The 22,966-nt window shown below is 35.4% G+C and overlaps 1 protein-coding gene across 6 annotated transcripts in view; it reads left to right on the top strand.

Annotated features, from left to right (window-relative positions):
- LOC105668373 (kinesin-like protein KIF26A) overlaps positions 1-22,966 on the top strand; it is a 316,872-nt gene that overhangs the window by 43,548 nt on the left and 250,358 nt on the right. For 4 of the 6 annotated variants that reach the window (XR_010891197.1, XM_067358966.1, XM_012360716.2 and 1 more), the window contains exon 3: positions 9,308-9,480. Coding sequence is in view for 3 of the 6 variants with exons in the window: in XM_067358966.1 (XP_067215067.1) it covers positions 9,317-9,480 (164 nt within the window). In the remaining 3 variants the exon portion in view is untranslated. Of the gene's footprint in view, positions 1-9,307; positions 9,481-16,839; positions 17,864-18,150; positions 18,195-22,966 lie in introns of those variants that run through there. The other 2 variants (XM_067358968.1, XM_067358967.1) reach the window with 2 other exon arrangements.

Raw genomic sequence — 22,966 nt, 5'->3', positions numbered from 1 at the left:
GCAGAATAGAACTTAATCACTGCAGTTAATTAGACTATACTTAATCATTTAGCAATTGTGATTACAACATATATTAGCAGCAGCCGTCATTGTATTTCGTAGGCGATTTATATTAATTATTCATTAATTAGTTTAATCTTATTATTCTGTGGATTAATTCTGTGGATATTGGTAGCTAAACGTTAAATATCGTGTTTATGCTGCATGGCTACTAGATGGATATTGGATATTAATGCGATTTACGTATTCGGAAATCAACGTAGAAGCCTCATCTACGGTCTGCTAGGATGGAGTCATAACGTGGCGAAGTAATGGTCACGGCAGTGATTAAATACGACGAACGGGCACTTGGCGTGCGGTTAACGGTATCGACAATCTGTACGAGAGATGATGACTCGATACTCGCGCGATACTCGATAGCGCGATTGATTATTCCCCGACCGCGCCGTAAAGCGATTCTTGACCGCGATCTCGTATGCGATCGAAATGTAACGAATGATAGTACGATTACAATGGCTTAATTGGTTTATTGTTCGACAACTGTTGCTGTCAAACGGAATGAAAATGTGTGTGGTGCATGCGCACAAGTCATGCCAATCTGCATGCAAATGTTTGCATATTTCTGGTTTTGGAGATTTGGCAAAGTATCACATTCCGAAACAGATATGAGATGCGTGGAGTTAAAGTTTGCCGAGTGCAAAATTTGCCGTTTAAACGCGCATGAAAATTATATATTAAATATTTTGGAGAGCTACATTTTTTATTTTATTAATACTTGACATGTCTATGGAAGCATTTTGGAAGAAATATATATATACATATATATATAAGAGAAATCTCTTTGTGAAAAATACATCCTGCTGCGAGATCGCAGGGTATAGTTGAAATTTTCCATGATCATAGGGGTGATGGAAAAACTTCGGCGTGAATCATAATACGGAGTATACGGAAAATAGACGGGAAAGAGGCACAGCAGGCGGATGCGCATGAGGGCAACCAACCGTAGGCGGGGACGTAATCGGTGGTGGAAGATGGTAGGGAAAGGCCTACGGAAATACGATTAGATGCCTTTGACACAAAGAAGTCGATGATCTCGTTTGGAGCTCGTCGAGATGATTCAAAGATCTATTGGTTTTGTTCTGTTTTCTTCCCGAGTTTTGTCGCCGATTCGTTTTCCGTCTCGTTAATTGGCGAGTGCGCAATAATTTCTGTTCGTGTATGTACGCCATCGAGACCGTATCGTATCGATTTCCTACCAATGCCGATTGCAAAATCCGTTCTTGTTGCGCCGACTGTGAGTGTATCGTGTGCGGTAATGTTACAAAGCATACATTACCGCCATCGTTCATTCCATGAAGCTGGTAATTAATATTTTTCGTGACGTTAATTAAATTTGCGTTTTTAATTAAACTGCAAAGGCTATTTCTATGCGTGGTCGAGCCGGCGCGAAGTGAACGGTTTGTTCCACGGATCGCAATATATCGTCAAATCGACGTTTGAGTACTTTACTAATTATTCGCCACGAGTAAATAGTGTTTGAAGTGCTCACACGCGGAAACACACGGGTGGGATTTACTAAACAAGCGGTTACGCGCTCGCGACTGAATATTTAATTACCCCAATGATTTATTTCACCGTGATAACTGTCCCGAATTTAGGCGAATAAATCCTCACTCAACGTAATTAAATCATCGAATCCCACGACTAAATATTTATGGTCGGCGGTTTCCCGACTATCAACGTAGCGTACGCGCCAAATTTCTGATGAATAGATATGTGTACATTTCAAGACCGTTTTTCGAGATAGAGAAAAATTAATAACTTAATTTCTTTTCAAAAATATAAATGTAAAAAAATATATGTATGCACCATCAAATAAAAAAAAAATGGTTGAAACGAGCGTAATTCCGCGGCTCATAACCGAAAGAAGGGTCGAGATATGAAAGGACGAAAGGGGAATTCGAAAAGAGCGTGTTCCTTTCATAGTTGTCTCGGTGCCCCTTTTCGGAGGCAGCCGTGCAAGTACAGCAAGCACGACGTTCCGCGAGTTCACCAGACTCTTGTGACTGAAGAAGGCTACAGCGCAAGATCCTCGGGAAAAAGTATAGAAGAGACGGAAAGAGAAAGATGCAATATCGTCGTCGCGTGCCTCGCGTCGAGGTTAACTAGGACTGTTTATTGTTCGACTCCCGAAGCGCTCGGGACTTCATTAGCCAGAATTGCAGCGCGCGACTTCCTCGGCAACCGGCTAGAGAAGCTACGACGGGGAAGAGACTAACTAAAGAAGTTGCAGAAGAAACCTGGCGTCTTCCCAGTGTCCCGTTAATTAATTAAACGAAGGAGCTGAACTCAGACACGTCGCGTTAGCCAGAGTATCAGGTGCGTTATTGCGCCAAGCCTGCCGGACTGCTAATTTTGTAAATTCAAAATGCTGCGCGTTATTATCGAATGCAAACGATTCTCCTCTGGCTAGCGTAAATAATTAGTGTCGCGCTAAAGGCCAACTTTGCAGAAATGTTGAGATACGTAGCCGTAATAATCTTTATTCGTAATGCCATGCTAATAGTTATGCATCAAAAGTATCTTGATAGGAGCTATGTGAGAAACTTGAGACATGTTTATTGCAATATAAAAATATGTTTTATAAAATTCCTGCAAATATATAAAAATTTATTTTTGATAAAATTAACTGAAAATATAATTTTACAAAGGTTTCTTCATAAAAAAGCTACGAGTTTTAAAAATAATTTTATAGATGAAAAGTTTTTTTTGCTTGGATGATGTCTCGTGATATTCAAGATATCAAGCAAAATTATTTTTATCAGTACTTCTCTCGTTCAAACGATAAGCGTCTCCTGGCAGCGCGTGAATTTACCATCGCTCATCGCTATTCTTCCACCACCGGATTCCCCGCGGGTCCCCCGCGGGTTGTGAGTCAGAAGTCATGTAACGGGCAGGGGAGAGGGGAAACGCGTACGAGAAGGTGCAGTTCAGCCGATTTGGCTGGCGTTATGGCGCGACACCCCGTCTGTACTGAGTTATGGCATCCATAACTAGCACCCACGTCTTTCATTAACCCCGCCATTGTCACGTGTTCCGCGGTCGCGTTGTTAAAGGGACACGGGGAGATTGTTCGGAGGGGATTGAAGAGTAGTATACCTATTTGTTTTTTCTCCACTCGTATTTGTCCGCCATATGTCCCACTTTACTGCACGATCGAGCGTCATTCGACGATCACGAGAACTCGCAGGCTATTGTTATTACGCAACGCAGCTTTTTAAATTTATTTAGATCGAATCAGTATGTTAATTTATTATTTTTTAATAATGTTACATATGCTTTTATTGCAGCAAACATACAGACATATGTAGTAATTTTATAAGAATATATTGCTGCAAAATAAGATTCAACAGATGATAATTTTATTTTTTGACAATGAATAAAGTTAGAAATTTTTAGATTAGAATTTTTTGACTCGCAACTTTTTTATAAAATTTATTAATATTGTATAATTTGTTATATATTAATTTTTAAAAGTAATTATCATAATTTCTTATATGGTATAAAATTTTTACATTTAATAATAGTAGCCACGGTCAATATTAACTTGTTTGATGAGAAATGGTTTAACCGTTTGACATGGTGACCGCATGCGTGAAAACTGACGCCGACAGTAGCCCCTTCGATAACAAACAACATCGATCATAATTCTGCAAATACTTTGTCACATCTGTTGAACGAACAGAGATAGAACATTCAGTGGAAACGAGCGTAGAAAGCACAGATAAGCGATATCGATCGATCACTTTAATTTATTTATGAAAGAAAATTCATCTGAAGATATGCAAAATCTGTCTCGATAATACTACTTCTCGATTATTAGAACTGCAGATTATATTACATTTGTTAAAAATTTTTTCGGAATTTTTAATTAAAAGTTTATTTTAACTTTTATCACGAAAAACTTATTTAATGTGTAATACTAAAAACTTATTCTACTATTAGTATAGTATGTAAGGTATATAAATAAGTAATTTTACGGTTTATGTAAAACCGTGCGAGAACTATTGCGGAGGATGCAATTGAATTTGACCTCTCCTTGAGGATACAAGGAGATCCTGGAAATGCTTGTTATGGGGTGCAGTAGTTTCACGTAGTTGTGAATGCGCATTTGAAATGAAAATGACGAGCAGCAAATGGCTCACGGTGTTTTGAATTTGCAATCGTGAGTTTACATTGATTACATTTTCGTTAATCAATATATATTACTTGATTAGATTGCATATTTAATTTACAACGATGATAGAATTATTCCACCATATTGCATGTTTAGTTTATAATGACTAGAATTATTCCACTAATATAATCCCGTTTGTTTTCGATGAAATATAATTTAATAGAATTAAGCTTGGTTTACCTACCCACACATTACGCGCACACACACGTGCGCTTGCGCGTATTACTTTTAGAAATTATATAGTACAAAATCGCAAAAAATCTATATGTATTAAAAATCGTTATTAGCATTTACGAACAATTATGCTTCTCATACTTTAAATCTACTTTCCGGACAGACGTCTAAACTAGAAGGGGGTAAAGTCAAGAAAAAGCGAGAAGGGATGCTGCGATGAGAAACACGTTATATTTTTAGCGGAGCCTTTGATATAGCTGTGTGTGGGTGGGCTGGCTTTTCAATGTATAGTAAACATTACCCGAAGATAAACTAATTTGTCCCAAATTTATAAAGTCTGCTCGTTCGTCTCGGACCGCGGACAAGATACATAGATCATTTACTTGCTTAAACAAACATCAAGGGATCGGGGAAACCCTACGCGTGTTGTAGCCGTGTCAGTTTTCGGGAAACTTTCCTCTGATAAATGCTTATATAAGTAAAATAATGAACGAGACATCAAAGAATACAGTTGAAAGATAGTAATCGCATGTACGCTAGCTGCGTTATAAGTAATTGTTATGCAATTAATAATTGTGAATATTAATCAGAATGTTTTAAAATAAAATTCAAATTTAAACGTTGTATATTCGCGTTAATTTTTAATATTATTTAATATTATATCTCAGTAACACTCATTCGCAGATTACACTTTAATCAGCATCAAATTAAATTCCTATAAAATCTATTTGAAATTAATTTTGGGTTAAAATTACTTTTTTATTATTGATAATATTTTCTAATTTTCAGATATTTCCGATTCATAAGTCAAAAGCTAAAAATCCTAGTTTTTTTTTCAGTTTAATTACTTTTTGACATATTTGATTTCGATTTGTCTATTAATAACGCTATTTGCATTGATTTATTAGCTCGCGACCGAGGCTACGCAAAGATGTAATTATAAAAGATGAAAAAAAGAGTAAGAGGGAAGACTAGTTACGCGTGTCGCGCACGTGATACTTCGATATGCGATCGCCATGAGAACGTCGGACCGTGGTCACATATGGCGATCGCGTCGCGACATGAGAAACTCTCGGCATGTATCTTCGGTCGTGTGTTGATATGGGTACGCGCAGTTGTGCGTTGATGATTAATAGGAATCGACAGAAGCCGACGCTGCGCGATGCCGACGTCGCTGGTTGGGAAATATCGTCGATAAATTTTCCTTTGAATATGGTTCTCCTCCTTCCTTCTTCCTCTATCTCGGTCTCGCACACGTAAAAAACAAAATATATTTTTTTTTAGTCTTTCTTCTCACTTGTTAACAACGTTTTTTTCTGATCCTCGAAAATGCGCGCATTATGAACGGCTAATGTGCGGATAAAGAGGAATTAGGAGACTGCAAAATGCATTCTGGCTAGGAATATTACATGTCAATCGACTGTTATTAATTTGTCGTATTCGCTCCTGGCGATTGGAATTGATAATAATGCTGGAGAGATAATCGAGCTAATGTATAATTCTGCATCATACATGATCGGCGTGTTTGACAATAAGTATGGACAATTTTCCTTTCAATAATGACGCACCTTTCTTTTGTGTTAATATCGCTTTTCCACTTTTTGAAGGTAAAGGTTTTAATAAGTGAGCGCGTATAAAAGAATTGCAAGTCTGTGAAATGTGCATTTCATGCTTAAAAATATTATATGTTAATTGATCATAATTAATTTATTATATTCAATCTGCAATGATAGATGGTGAACAATTAGCATCAATGGACGAATTAATTCAGTGCAGGAATTAATCTATCATGATATATTAAACGGATACGTTTCCGTCAAACGTGAGCCATTCTTCGGGTTTGATTCCGCTTGTCAGAGAAAAAAAAAATCTTTTCTCCTTAATGACGCTTTTTGCTTTTCGCCGGAAGGTGCACGCGTAACGAACAACGTGTAACACGCGTGTCGATGAAAGAGTTGGAGGGACTGGAGGGCGCGCTCTTGTTAGGAACACAATGTGCACGTCGTTCGGCGGATGAAGCTCGGACGTTACGTGTCAATCGAACGTTATTAATTTGCGGTATTCATTATCCTCACAGATAGACGGCGATTAGCGTCGATAATAATGGCACGAATTAGTCATGCCAGCGTATTACGTCGCATTAAACATTGCCTATGTCCGTTTTCACCAAACGCGAGCAATAGGAGGATCAATAATTTAGATGAGCGTACTTCTCTAATTTACGATGATAAAGCGAACGATGCATTAAATTTTATCAATGAAACTGCGCGTTGTTTTGATTTCGATCATCATCCTTTGAAACAAATGTACTCTTATTACAATATAGTGCACAGATGCTTTAATCAAATATCATTTTATATAATATATTTCAGAAAATATATATTTAAATCGTTAAAAAATATTAAATCGATATTATTTAATTCTTTTAGCAATATATCTCACACTGTTATTAATATTGTTATTAATATTTATCTCATACTGTTATTAATATTTTTCCCAGACTGTTTTTGAGAGGTATTGGATTAATACTTATCTAAATTTTAAATGGATATGCGCGCTAAGCTGTTGATATACTTCTGCGAGGCGAAGAAGCTTAGTGAAATAGAAATCCCTAATGCTGGATGATTTAATGCGGATCACTTGCGGCATTAATTCGGAAACTTCCAAGTTCGCGACAGAATCCTCGACAGGATATGTGCATGACTGATGGCGATGCATTCACCGTCAAAGGTGCGGAAGTAAGGGTCTCAAAGAAGTCCCGGAATCGCCTTCGGCTGGATGACTCGGTATCATGCGTGACAAGCACACGTGTAAGCGTGTACGCGATCTTTTACGTATATGCGTGACATATTGTTTTCGCGGTACAGCGAAGGGGAGCTTGCACGGCGCTCGTTTTGCACCTCTCACCCTCTTTCCTTTCGTCGCCCGCATTTGCATTCACCCTCCTCTGAACTCGTAGTTCCGCGAGTGGGCGTTATTGTGCTACGATGTATATCACGGTAGCTTCGTCGCAGACTCCTACGGCGCTCCGGGCCACGGATTTGGGCGCAAACGTTATTATTTTTCGCAATTTGCTAAGCAGATGCTCTCCGCATTGTGAAGCCGCCACCGGTGCCGCTCCGTCGCTCGAGAGTTTATTTTCCCGGCTTGTCTCTGACAGTCGTCCGACATCGCGATATTTTGCGTTTGTGCAGTGAAACGAATTTTTTTGCGCGCGAACCCATGAAATCGTGAAATCTTCATGCTCATATACGAGAGCAAATATGCGAGACGCGCAAATTATGAGAGCATAAGCGTAGCGCAGTAGACAGTTTTAATGGGAGATTGAATTTTTTCAAACAATGTAATAAGTAATTATTTTGAAAATGTAGAAAAGTATTTTTTTTTTCCGTGAACAAGCATAATTTAATTTACATTTCCTGTTTAATTTCTACGGTACACATTATACATGAATTATTAATTACTATAACACTTGTTTACATCTGTCTAGAAGAAATTTGAAATATTATTCTTGGATTATACGGCATTTTGAGATAGAAAAGTATTAAAATAGTATCTTTTTTGATTATTTGAAAAGAAAATTTTTAATAATTTCCATTTTATCTCTGTATATATTTTTCTTTACACATCTTCTAATAATTTTTTATTTTATTATCTTAACTCAATTATAGCTTTTACTTTCATTGAGTCGCTGAGAAAATATCTTCTTTGTCTTTTTATTATTTTTATACACAGTTTCGTCTCAAGTTGCTGCATCCGTGCGCGCGCGAGCGCGAATGGCGGATATCCGTGCCGGAGGCTGAATATTTAAACCAACTTGCCGGTGCGCATTGTTTTGCAGGATCCTCATCTCGGTGGACTACACACGTCGGAAAATAATGATCACACCGACCGTCGTCGTTCCACTCTTTCCTTCTCCTTGTATCCTCCTTTGCCGGCGTTGTCCGCGTCCTTCGCGTCCACGATGCTAAAGCATTCGGGACAACAATGTTGCACTATCGTCGAGATTGTACGGGCGCGCTTCTTTCTTCCGTCAACGGTGGGTAAAGGGGTGGTCGAATATGGAAGCTGTCGTTTGCGTGTTTTCTTCGCTGCACGATTTTATCTGCATCGTGGACGAAAAATTCTTCTCTTTTTTTAAAGCATAATTTTCGGGTAGAAATTGTAGACATTGAAGTTTGATTGTAGATAAAATTTATTGTAGAAGTATTTTTATATTTTACCTTTTAGTCTATATTTTCTTTTCATTATTTATTTTAATCAATTAATTGTTGGCAAATTTAAGGATAGAAGGATCATCACACGTGTATATTTGATTTGACTTTCTCTTTCAAATATTTGTTGTGTATTTTATGGTATTCCTAGAGTTAATCGTAACGCTAGAGAATCGTATCCAGATCCGTTAAACTAGTTTGAATAAACGAAGGGAAACAGACGTGCAAGAGAGAGGCAAACTGCAAAGTCGACGGCACACACACCGTGACGCAGAAGTTTTAGCTTTTACATTGGTAGTCGTGCCGGCCGCTAGCCTCTTTTTCGTTTTTCTTGTCAGTCCTTTCCAAACATTCACTCTTTTCGAAGTTTATCATCATTTCTATGATCTTCGGCGTCGCCGAAGTTACGGAAAAGCGATACTTTTGCGCCAAACTCGCCGGTAGCGAGTTTTCTATTCATTTAAATTTCTTGATGCTTTGTTAATACGCTTTGCTCTTGGCTACAAAATGTCTAACTATTGATTCAAATAATCAATATAAATATAGCATAACTATTCTTTTATATAAAAAATATTTTTGTACAAGTTGAATCTACTTTACACTACTATGTTCTTCAAGATATCACAATACAATAATTAATGAAAAAAATTCTAATAACAATATTTTATTTTATGTTTTATAGATACACATTATGGAAGTGCGAACGGAAAGACCACGGACCGCCGGTCGAATAGCTCCAACTGGAAGAGTTACACCGACAGTGCATCAAACCGGTGGAGGCCGAAGAAAAGCTATACCAGTTCCACCGCCGAGAGTGCCGACTCCTATGCCTACCGCTAATAATAATCAACAACGGTAAGTACTTTCTAAAATTATAATCGAGTATATTTGTGCGAGAAAAGATCAACTCCAAAATTTCATTTTTTTATCGCAACTATTTTCGGAAATATATGTACATTAATATAAAATGAGAATAGAATATCTATAACACGAAGAATAATTTTATTGATAATTTTAGTTATCTGCTGATTCTACCTATTGTAAAAGTGTTTAGATTTTTATTCTTATCTATATAATATGCAATATTCTATATACATAGCTCGTGATGAAATATAAATAATATGATAACGAAGTACTTTTGCGGAATTGATCTTCTTACATTTCGCCCGAGTCAGTCGCGTAGAAGCGCTCGTGGCGGTGACTCGATCGTCTGATCCACAAGTTCGCGGAACTTTATACAGCGACGATATATCGGGGTCGTGCTTCTCGAACTCGCACGGCGTACTAGCTAATGCGCACTCATTCGTCCGACGACACGGAGCGCAACTTTGTCCCGCGGTTTAGCGGCGGATTTTACAGCGAGTTTCCAGTCGCATCAATTCCTCGCGAGGATAGGTGCCATTAAGTGCGTTGCGCCAAGCTGCAGCCGTGGATAGTAGCACGGCTCAGGATAGGTACGGCTGATTAAACTTAGCTAGGAAGCACAGGGTCGTCGCTGCCCACTTCACTGATCTCCTCCACCAATCTGCTTCAGCCAAGCGTTGCTCCGTGCTTAACTGGGGATTTGCCCGCCACCACTCGCGGATAATACCACCCCCGAAATGCTAAGCCTTCGTGGTCGGCGTATTTTTCGGGGTTGGCGTTTGCCAGGCTGGAGATTTTCGAGGGTAGTTTATCGGGGCGCCGCAAACTGCGCGCATAACAGTTGAGCTTGATAATTGAAGAGCTAAGTGGATAAGGGCGGAATGTATGACACAAAAAGATAATTACACTGTGATTACGCATTGTCATGTAACAACTTAATTGGCGATTTTGTGGGACAGAATTTCACATGTTGCTTAAGAATTTAGCGTTAAATTTTGTTCAAAAAAATTTATTATTTGTAAATATAAAGTGTAACATTTTTGGAAATATTCGCCTAAATTTGCGATAATGTATTGTTTTACGTTCTTTTTTTTATCTTTTACAATTTTACGTTTACGTTCGATAAATGTCGTTTTTTAGTATGTCATTTAGACGTACTATCTAATTAAAGTTCTTCCCGTCTAATTAAGACGTTTTCCTTTTGCGTTGGATCTTGGAAACTAACATCTTAGATAGAAGTCACCGGTAATAAGCGTCGTCGAGAAAAACGAGAAGAAAAGTATATCTTCGCGTCGCGTTGTTGATGGTTGATTATCGGCACTTTGCGAACACTTTTAACGAGTTACAGAGCGTAATTAATTACTACGCAATTGCACCTCTTTCCTTCGATGGGCACGGCGAACGATAAAATACACAAAGCAATTTTGTTCGTCTTTTGATTGTATTAATTGATTTCCATTAATTAAAACGTATTGCTTTCTCATTGAAGAATGAATAAATTGAATAGTGTACGGCAAAGTTTTTAGTATTAAATCGATTTATATTATGCAATATACAATGGCAACTCTGTCAAATAAAATCTCATGCGAGTCTCAAAGCTTGAGATTCATATTCGTAATTACTCGGCTGGACATGAAGACGACATTTAGTCGTTAAAAGACCTTAAACTCAAGTTTGTGAAAGAGAAAGAGAGAAGGAGGAAGAGTGAAAGAGAGAAAGAGAAGGAGGGAATAATGGACCGTAGAAAGGGTGGAGAATACGGGTGGACGAATACGGAGATTAGGGAACTGAAGGTTATCTCGAAAAGTGGTTGTTGTCGTTGCCAGAGTATTCATAAGCCGTCCGTGAATGTAGTCTCGTGATTTTGGTGTGCATTACGTTGCTATTATACGCGAACAAATCTATACTATCTACCGAACAATCAGTTTGTAAAATAGATTTTTGCTTGCGCATGATTCACGCATTTCAATATTGCACAAATATAGCATACCTATATTTATCAATGCAATATTAAAAATAGAATCGCTTAAACTCGATCAACATAACTTTGGTAGAAAAATAAATTTGATGCGTTTCAGTACTTCCGTGCGTTTATTATAAAATTAACTAAGTGTTATTTAATAATTTTACACCGATTGTTATAATATAATGTAGTTTTACTTTTTAAATTATAAATAATTTTTTTTAAATAATGCAGCATTATTTTTATTCTGTTGATTTTAATCTGTGATTTGGCTTCCGACATTCTCGGATTTCTGATATATGAATTTATAACACAATATCCGGAAATATACAATGCAAATCTATTAATTACGAGCTAGTGACTTCGACTGCAAAAAATATTCGAGTCAGCGCGAATTGCTAAGGGAAATTGAACGCGTGGTGGTTAAACGCTGATCATTGAAATTCTACGATTTTCTGGTTTGCGGTATTTTTATGATTTCCGTGGCATCTCTTTTCTGATCTCTTCTTTCTTTTCCTCTCTTGACGTACGTACATTTCATTAAATATTCCTTTTTTTTGCCGCATTCGCGGCCATCCTTCGTAAATATTCGTGCGGCGAAGGTTCTACAGCTATTCGCAATGAATCCCCGTTTCCCGAGGGTGGACGTAGACGCGGGGCGAATGGACGGGGAGTGGGGTGCGTCAGGAAGTTTGAAGTATTTTCCTCATAAAGCTTTCGAGGTATCTAAAATATTCGCGATGCGGATTTTACTTTAGGATTTTAATTAATTAACGGCTCGACACTCTAACGGATCAAACTCATTCGGTCGGACGATGCGTGTAAGGGGATAGGAAGAGTGGTGGTGCCGTCAGGCGGGTGGGGGAGGTAAAGGTTCATTAGAATCTCACGCGGCTTGAAATTCTGTGGACCACAATGTAAATAACTCACTCGTGCTTTATATAAAGCAGAGAGAGGACCTTTGTGCCAAAGAGCTGCCCGTATGCGTTCATTAGGCGGTGTTTAGCGTAGTTACACCGGTACATCTCGAACCGTGCCGCCGTGCGCGTACACAGATGTACACGTCTGTACACGTCTGTACTACGTTATTACACGTAGAATTGTTGAAATGCATCGGTAGGTGGTGAGAGAGTTATTTGGTATCGCCTAGAAATGCGAAGCCACGCCGTATCCGTTCGCTCCGGGGTAATTACAGACAGACTGATTGAATAAAAGGAACACCTAACAGCATGGTATATCAAGGACTTGTTAAATCAAGAAAGGTACACGAGATCATGTTACAAATAATTTCACGATAACACTCCAGCCGGGTTAGAGTATATAATGCGGTGTACGGGATATCGCGAAGAATATCTGTTTCCTTTCCTCGAAGACAAACGTAAGGTAGGCGGACATGAATGCTGTAGACGCCAAAGGTGAATAACTTAATGTTTCGCGTTGTGAACCGTGCATATATCTTGCCGCGAGATCTTTCGCCGCGAATGCATAATTACACAAGATAGGTAAAGGATAGCAGATGCTGCAGATTGCAATTATCGTCGCGAATTGGCCGAGCCACATGGTCGCCTTGGTAGGAAATAACACAAAAGACAATAATTCCGGCCTCAAAGCGATTCTCCAGAATCTGGCTCGTCTCCTGGGAATATCGTGACTAACGAACGCCGGTGCCACCGCGGTGGAATACACGCCAATTAGCTCGTATTTTTCGTCAAAGAGATCAAACCTCGATTCTGTATTAGTACAGGACCTTTACGGCCGTAAAGAGTCGTTGGTAGAGACAAAGTAGAGGTACTGTAGGAGATAATATCAAAGGATAGTTAAGCCGTAGCATAAAGCGTTGGCGTCAGAGAGCTTTTGCGATTTCTGTAGAAGGAAAACGCGTTCCTTTTTGTAAATTTAATCCATTGCATCGCGCTATTAATTTATCCTTTCGCGCAATTTTTTACACATTTTTCTGAGAAATTTACGTAAAAGTTTGTTAGAAAAATTTAAGAGGGAGGCTAAATTTGAGAAATATATTAGAGAGTAAAATAACACGATGATTAAAGATATGCAAGCTGTTCAAAGAGTTTCTATATATAATCTTAATTTTAACGATAAATCTAATATTAATTTTTTACAAACAAGTTGTTGAACAAAATTATTTGCTGCAACTAGTCTTTCAGCATTAAATATTTCAGTAATTAAATCATAAATCAAAATTATGGGGAAATAATATTCTCTCGAATATAAATGAATAAATGAGGTTCTATCATATATTTAATTGCACGCTTCACAAATTTCGTTCATTCTCATTTCATCATATGAATATAACTTCAAAGTGTATTGATAGAATAATGTTTAATAAATATTCATTCCTTTTATTACAAAGTTGTAGTAATCAAATCATTTTGTAACGCGAATCGACAAGTCTTCCGCGTTCATTAGAACTTTGTCATCTCGCTTTCGGTTCAATATCCTCTCGCGCGTGATGCTTCCGTACGGATCTAATTTGAGACCGGTTGAAAGACTCTGCCACTCGATTGATTTGTCGCGCATGTCGAGAGTTAATTAGCTTCGAGCAGGCGATGGTAACCTAAAGGTTCTCTTGGCTGGCGACCTTTAATCAAGCGATTAATCAAGTGATAGCTGAACATTATCGACCTCCGTGTATGCGACGGCCAAGACCACCTAAAATCTCACGTTGATCGAGTTTCTTGTAAATTATCTAATTATTTGTTTAATCATCAATTTGTCATTACACTTTTGCCATTACACTTATATGTATGCATATGTGTCACTCATTTTCTTTTTATTTTGCAATTATCTGTACAGATAGAGATAGACTTTTTATAATTTGTTTATTTTACAATGAATGGATTTTTAAATTACTGACTCGTAATTAAGTTCTTTGTTAATTTTCTTACTTCCAGTTTTTATATTGACTTGTACGAGTGTATTCTTTGAAATATGTACGCACATCGAATCCGAACTCACGGATTTTTTTTATGATTTTTTTCTACAAATTTTTTTTTTTTACAAATCACTCTTTGATAGCGATTTGCGAGTCTTTACGATTGTCGATAGAGTTCGATTCACGAGCTTCACAATACATGATTTATATTTCGTCATACATACAAACCGCTCCGTTTGCCACCTTTTTGCATTGATCTGCACCGATAGATTCGTCAGCCACGCGCGCTACCGCGTTGGCTTTTGATGGATTGTGCGATCACGCGCGAATGCGCCGCCTCAAATATGTCGAGATGCTTAACGAGGCAGATTTTTACCGAATCGACTATTGACTGGGAATACAGATATTCTCCTATGAAAACTCAATGCAATGCACGTCTGCAATTCAGAATATAGAAAAATGTGTGTACAAAAATAGTACGCGCTTGCGAGTAAAAAATTTGTGAAAATTTTTTATAAAATAGTGTTGGTCACTTTCGTTGACAAAAGGGTGTTTAGACATACAAGATATTACAAAATATCGCACGTCATCTTTATTATTACATTAATTGATACAATTTACTAAAAAAGAATTTAAAATTATTTTAATTTCTATTTTGCAAAAATAAAAGAATATTCCTCTTGTTGGAATATTATTTTAAGTTTTTTTTTTTTCTTTTAAGCATAAATGTTGAACACTATCAATATAGTTAATAACGTACTTTATCTTATTTTATTTTTATTTCTCCTAAAATTGGTATTATTAGTTACTTTCTGAATTAAAGATAATATGGTAGAATATTCTTGAAAGATGTTATTGATAAATAATTGTCCTTTCAGAGAATATAATCTTTGCTACACAGTTCGAAACTTATACAGTAGTACAAAAACTGCTTTATCAGCCCGCGATATACCTAGTATCACGGAGGCATAGAGATGTTGAGTGAAATCATTTTATCGTTTTTTTGTGGGACGCTTACCGACTCCAGGACAGTACTATCTGTACCATTTTAGAATTCGAATTACATAACCATATCTATCTGTTAATATTGTCGATAAAACGGTACAGCTGTTTAATATACGTCTGTGCCTACATTACAGAATTTATGAATCAAATATATGTCCCATAATAAATTTAATTTTAATATATGTGTAATATAATGTTTAATACAACATTTTAATACACTTCTTGTAGTTTCCATTTCTAAATAGTATGTAGATACGTTGTTATAGAAAAATATGGATAGGTAGACTAGAAAAGAATAGGAAAAATTGCAAAAATAAAATCAATAATTACTAATTGCAAATATGCACTTTTTTATTATATATATTAATTGTAATATATTTTGCGAAATATTTGCTATCTTTAATTTATGTAATATTTTGAAAAATTATCTTTATACTGCTTTGCTACATAAGTTTATATAATATTGAATCGATGTAATGTGCTTTTATAAGCTTTGCGGATGTGCATCTTTGTATAAAATAGTGATGAATAATAACACATGTTCCGGGATTAAATATTTAAGTATTAATCTATTCTAGTCCATTTATTTTAAGGCAACGAATTTATGAAATATTTTATAAATTTTGTACATCCATTATCCAAAGTTTAGTAAATAAATTTGATTATTATATATAATAATTAAATTGTTATTTCAATCTTTAGATTCGCATGGAGCTATGATTTGGTCAACACTTTATTTTTAAAGCAGACAATGTTGACGAAATTAAAAATTCCGCATTCGATTCTAAAGATTAAAATAAGAATTTGATTTTGACTTATCGGAGTTGAATAAATGTTGATCTATAAAATATAAATATGTCCGAATTACAATAATACTCAAAATAATTAAGATTTTTAAAATAATTAGTATGTTAAATTTTGTATTCATCTTTCAGGCAAATATGTGTGATAAAAGAATTGCATGATCATTGGAGAAATATAATTTTTACATTATTGAAATACCTATAAATTACAATAAAATATATTGAAAATATTTTTCTATACGTCATGGAAACAAACGATTATATTCCAAAAATAACGAATAATAAATATATAATAAATTGTTTACCTTAAAGTTGCTCAACCGGCGCTCGATATCTCCTAGGCTTCTTTCTCCTCTCATTAGGGTCCTTGGATGTTCTTCTATGGCACAACACTTGTGGAAATTATGATCACGACAGTTAATTATGTTTGCAAGACTACAGCATTCTCGGCACTATTTTAACGCATATTTTGTCATATCAGGACAAAGGAATAACTCGAAAAAGTGCGATTGTATGGAGTTATGATTTGGTCGACACTCAATTTTTAAAGCAAACAATGTTGAAAAGAAATAAAAAATTCCTTATTAATTTTGCACGTTTTCTGCTACGGCTGTGCTATATCTAAACTATTTATGCAAATTTTCTGAACATGAACAATATAATATATTTATATTGCATATTTATAATGTATACTTGCGCGTTTTGAAGCGTTCAAAGTGTTTTATCATCTCGTATTTTAATTAACGTACATGGATCAAACACACAATTGAAAAAATATATATCTACGGAATAAAATATTAGTCACAGGAATTGTTTAATTGCGCGAATTGTAAATTGATAATTATTCATAGAGAATAATTTTGAAAAATTTTGTACGATCGCGATTTAAGAAGTAGTAACGCAATAACAGAGCGAATACGGAGAAATTTCAGTTGCTGTTTGTTTATTTTGAGTGTGTCTGTAAATTCTAACAAGGTGGTAGTACACAAACACTGTGTTGTTATTGTTTGTAATCTACGCGTGAGGTATACGCGCTGTTATTGCGCGCTACTAACCTTGCCATCATCTTGCTACTATTTGCACGACGGCACTCGACAGAGCAGGTGGCAACGGGAGCCGTTTTATACACGTTCTATATTTCGTTATTATACCACTCATATCACAATCGCGACAAATGTTAAAAGATTATACGCTATGAATAATAGCGTTGTTCATAGTTGTGTGATTAATCAGCTCTCACAATTCAGATAGTTTATTCCGCGGTTATATAACTTTTAACTTATTCATGTATGCATGTACGGCGTAAAATACGAGATAGTACAACGTTCTGAACGCTTTAAAACGCAAATATATATTATTGTTCATGTGCGGAAAGCGCAGAAAGTAGTTCAGTTGTAGTACAGCCGCGGCTATAATACGCAGTTATAATTTGCGATTTTTCTTGGCTATTATTTTCACTTGCTTTCAATGTCGAGTGTTGAGCAAATCGTAGCTTTGTGCAATCGCGCTTTTTCGAGTTATTCTTTGTCCTGATGTGATAAAGTGCGGGTCGAAATAATACCGGGAGTGCCGTTACAGCCTTGCAATCCTAATTAACTGCCGCGATCGTAATTTCCGCGAGTGTTAGGCCATGGAAGAACACCGAAGGGTCTCACTGAGAAAAGGAGGAGTGCCTAGGAAGGCATCGGGCGCCGGCGGAGCAACTAAGAGGTAAACAATTTATTATTTGTTTATTATTCGTTATTTGTGGAATATATTAATCGTTTATTTCCGCGGTGCCTCGAAAAATATATTTTATTGTAATTTATAGTTATTTCTCAAATATGTGCATAAAAATTATATTTTTCCACTGAATGCAATTGTAATTGCATTTCATGCAATTCTTTTATCACACATATTTACTTGAAAAATGGAATAAAAAATTTAACACACTAATCATTTTAAAATATTAATTATTTTGATTGTTATTGTAATTTAGACATATTTATATTTTACAGATCAACATTTTTATTACAACTCCGTTGCTACGCATCGTATACCCGTAAGTCAAGATCAAATTTTTATTTTAATGTCTAGAGCTAGAATAGATTGATATTTAAATAATTAACTCTGGAATATAGGCAATTATTCTTTGCTTTATGATGCACACAAAGATAAATATTAAATATTAAAAAGTACAAAATAAAAAAAATACAAAATACTAAAATACAATTATAAATTAAATATTAATGTTTTTAAAACATGAACTTTTATTTAATTTTTTAATGATTTTCATACTTCAGAACGAAGATTGATATGAAATATTTTTATTAATTTCTTGTATATATTTTATGTGAAATAAAAATAATTTGATATCCATTTCTAGTTATAATGATAATGATGATAGCCCGATAGGAAAGATTGTTTAGGCGTGTCTGTTTTCTCTTTCTCAAATAATTCTCAAATATTTTCAGATAAGCGTTTATGTTTTATATTTTTCCAGAATTAAAAATTATATAAATTAGTACATGGAAACAACAATCAGAGAATTATTTAAAATATTACATTACATTTCATATATTACTAATATGAGTTGAAGATAAACAGTAAATATTTCATACAGAATATTACAAAAGCGCATTTGAGATTAATACTTATGGAATGTATTTATTTTTGCAATACGCCAATTTTATTCTATCTCCATATTTCAATTCATCCATGTTTATCGATAACAAAGTATTTGCATTTATTTAAGAATTACATGAGTATTGGAATTATATTGCACGGAAAAAATAACGTTTTATTCAGCTTATAGTCCAACGAATGAGTTGTTATAATTCAATATTAGTATTAATCAAATAAATATAGTTTTGGTTCAATCAATTCTGCTATTAAATTGATAAGATTTATTATTTATTAAACGAATACTGTTGATAGAACATTATTTTTTTTGCGTGTATTATATTTTGTAATTAAATGCATATCTAAGATATATCAAATAATAGTTTAACTATTAAATAATAACAATCTATGCAACTTTAACTTTAAAATTGATGCAATTAGCAATACCGAATTGGGGTCGGCAAGTGACCTACGAAAAACATTGAGAGCGATAGTCGCTCTCAGGCTCTGGTGATAGAAAGCGATTGGTATCTCAATCTAGCGGTAGTTCTCAGAAACATGCATAGAGATGCTGCGACGTCGGGACGCCGATAGTGCTCGGCGTCTCCGTTGGTAGGCGCCACTTTCTGCAAAGCTGTTATCCCCTATAGGGTAGTTTTTACCCCCGGCAATACGGTTGAGACTTCCATTTACTGAGATTCGCGATTAATCTAAATCTTGTAAACTCGGAAACTTGGAAACATTCATCAAACTACGTAATTAATTAGATTAGTGAAAATAACGTCTTTTCGATCGGAATCGCATCAAACCATAATTTCGGCACAAATTTGATATAATCACATTTGATTATCACATGATATAGAAGTTTGCTAAATCAAGTTAAAATCAATCCGAATAATTAGTATAATTCTTCGTTTTTTAGATACGTTTAATAAAAATAACTTTTGTTGTTTCTCACATTTGTGTGTGATAACGTATCGTTTAATTTATTACGAATAGTGAAATAATAGTAAATTTTAGAGATTAGCAATATCTAACATTCCTCAAATCGCTTTTCGCGAAGGTGTTTATTCGGTACTCATTATCTCGAGAATCACGTCGTATTTAGCCGCATCGTGAATACTTTATCAAGCGCGGGTCGTTAACCTAATGGAAATGGCGTTAAGACCGAGGGGATCGATATGGTGCACTTTCGCCGTCGTCATCCACGAAGGCCGAGGCCAATCGTGAGAAAAGACATCGTGAGGAAAGGCGATAGAATCCGCGCGGCTTTAATAGCGCGTGAACGCACTTAATGGAACCATTTGAATTATAATGCGGCCGATCGGAGCGACGATTGGCAGTTTCTCAGACCACTCGTCTTATCCTAATCTTCTTTCCCGATTAGAAAACCGGTATCGGTTAATTCCGCATCGTTATGAGGCAATACTCGTAATGATAAAAGATCGATAATTATGAACATGTATATGTATGTGCGTTACAATTTCTCTTATATTTTATCTTTCTTAAATGCGTGATTTTGGATAAAAATAAATTATTTGTATTATTATATTTTTTTTTATAATGAGGTAGACTTTTTGTCTAATTTTTTAGAGATGATTTTTTCTCGAAGAAAAATTTCAAATAATAACATAATTATGAATATATTTTATATTAAATGGAGCAAAACATGAAGTAGATAATATAGGATATATAATTAAATTTGCGCGCGAAATATGATAAACTATTGAATTGAAAAGTATAGGAAGTTCTTTCACTCAAAAATATTCAAAAGAATTGAATGGACTTGTGCGACTTTATTCCATAATTAATATTGTTATGACATATGATAAAACAATCTATAGTTACCTTTGCGTAATTATCTTCTAGATGATAATTTCTGAGTTTCACGATCTGCGATGTTTTGATTTTTCTCTCGCGCGATTACAATTCCGATGTTGTGTCTGATTGCTTATTTTCTTCATTATTTAACCCCATGCTTATAATCTTTCTTTTCATCAACAGTATCACACAAGAACGCTGTCTTACAGTTGTGTATTTTTCATAAAATATTTAAAAGGAGAAATGATAATTGAAAGTTGTCACGATAAAATTTTAATATTCTCAGACGTTTAATATATCAATTACATTTTAATTGCGTATAGCATCGTGATTGCTTAATTAACGTTAGCGAGAGATACGGAGAAGGACATGTGCGCAGTGAAAGCCATCACAGACTAATGATAATGTCGCTATTGTAAGAGTTGAATGCTAAATACGTCTAATAAGATAGCACTCGATTAGAAACCGCGCCTCATAAGTTGCCTTTCATTAATTTGCATGAAAAGAGGAAGGGTATTCAATCTAACAATAAGGACATACATAAGAGACATTTATTCGGTATATTATTTTCTTTCTGAAGAATTGTTTTATAATTTAGATGTAGAAATATTGAGTATTAGCTATCATTTGATTACCGATGAAGGTAGAAATAAAACGTGTATAGATAGTATTAGAAGCGCGCGCTATTTGCATCCGTTCAGATAGCGATCGATATTTTGGCCGTGAAGCTCCGTTAATGAGATCGTTTAATTCCATGCTCGCGCGACTCCACGGACGCGCTTACAGATCGTTATAGCACCCGCTGCTGTCGCCTCAGACGTTTATAATAATGACGCTAAATTACCATTTCTATCTGTCGTATCTCCGGTAACCCTCACGGAGAACGACGAGAACGAGGAGCGTGGGTGGTTCATGTAACTGACTTTGCGCTGAGGTCCTCGGATAGGATATGGACACTGCAGTAGTGGTCAACCATCGTGTAATATATGCAAATCTGTTATATGTTATTAAATAAATTGGCTGTTTTACTAGTACTATATTATCTGTTACAGTTGTAATACTTGGTTTTGAGAGTTCAGTTTCCATAGTATAATTTTACATAAAATATGTATAATGTACAATAAGATTGCGTACAATTAGATTCTATAAAAAAGGAAATTTTTGCTAAATGTAGAGTTAACTATTAAATTATAATTGAAGTAAATAAAAATCGAACATTATATATGAAAATAATGTTTAGTCTGATATGATATTTTATCGATACGATTTTTTATGTTATTTTATTCGCATTGTTTGCATACTATTTACAATTAGATGCTGGTTGACCACCTGTGGGTCTTGAATACGTTTACCGGCGATACAGGATACACACATGCGTTCATAAATGCGCAGGTTAGGCGCGTCTGGTGCCAATGATACTCTGTGAATAATCGACACCACGTTTACTCGCGTTTACCTGCGACGTTGGGTGGACAAGTGGGCGTAGGACATGGATCACAGGATTATCCTGTTCAAGGGATATTCTGTCTAAAGGATATCCTGTTTAAGTGGACACCGCGTTCCTAGGTCATGGAGCATTGTTGAGCAACGAAACGTGAGAAATCAATCGAAAAAGTTATTTTGTTAAGCAGCAAGTTAACTAATTAATTTTTAATCAAATAAATTTTAATTTAATTAATTAAATTTTTTTTTGAAAAGAGCTGGTTAGATATAATCTTTTTATAATTTTATTGTTTTCACAACTTTTAACATTTTTCTAATTAACTTTTAAGATTTATTATAGAAAATTTATTTGGAATAAAATAAAATATAAATTTTCGACAAATTATCTAAAAAATTGTTAAATGTTGTGTGCAAATAATTGGACGGTTGACATTATTGCTTTTCATTTTATCGTTCGTGGAATAACGACTATTGAAAACCCGTCACTGAGTGACAGGGATTGTTATAGGAAAAATCTGTAACGGACAATGTTTAGTGTTTCAATTTTATTTTTTGGTTGGTTATCTCGCGATATTTACGGTCAATATATTGCTTCTCTGTAGCGTGAGCCTGAACATTTTCTCATTTGTTTGCGCATAAATATAAACTGGTTATTGTTATAAACACGCGCAAGATCACTACTTGCCGTTCGTAAAATTTGCGTGTTACCGCTTTTCTGTAAATTATGACGTGTAATAACGGAGCACAATGGCAAAAAGATTTCGATTAAATCTGTTGTAACATTTTCCTCAGCCTCGAAATGCTATGCTTGTTAATTGTGGACAGCATAGCGCATTTATATTTGCTTCAAATATATTCGTAATTAAGATATTAAACAACATCACGTCGCGCATGGAAATTTAACCGTTGATATTTACGCTGATGTCAAGGATCGTACTTTTGTGCATC

This window comes from Linepithema humile, chromosome 7, assembly GCF_040581485.1.
Source record: "Linepithema humile isolate Giens D197 chromosome 7, Lhum_UNIL_v1.0, whole genome shotgun sequence".
In the NCBI taxonomy this organism is placed as follows: Eukaryota; Metazoa; Arthropoda; class Insecta; order Hymenoptera; family Formicidae; genus Linepithema; species Linepithema humile.
Note: the sequence above shows the minus strand (reverse complement) of the source record. Positions and strands in the feature narration are given on the sequence as shown.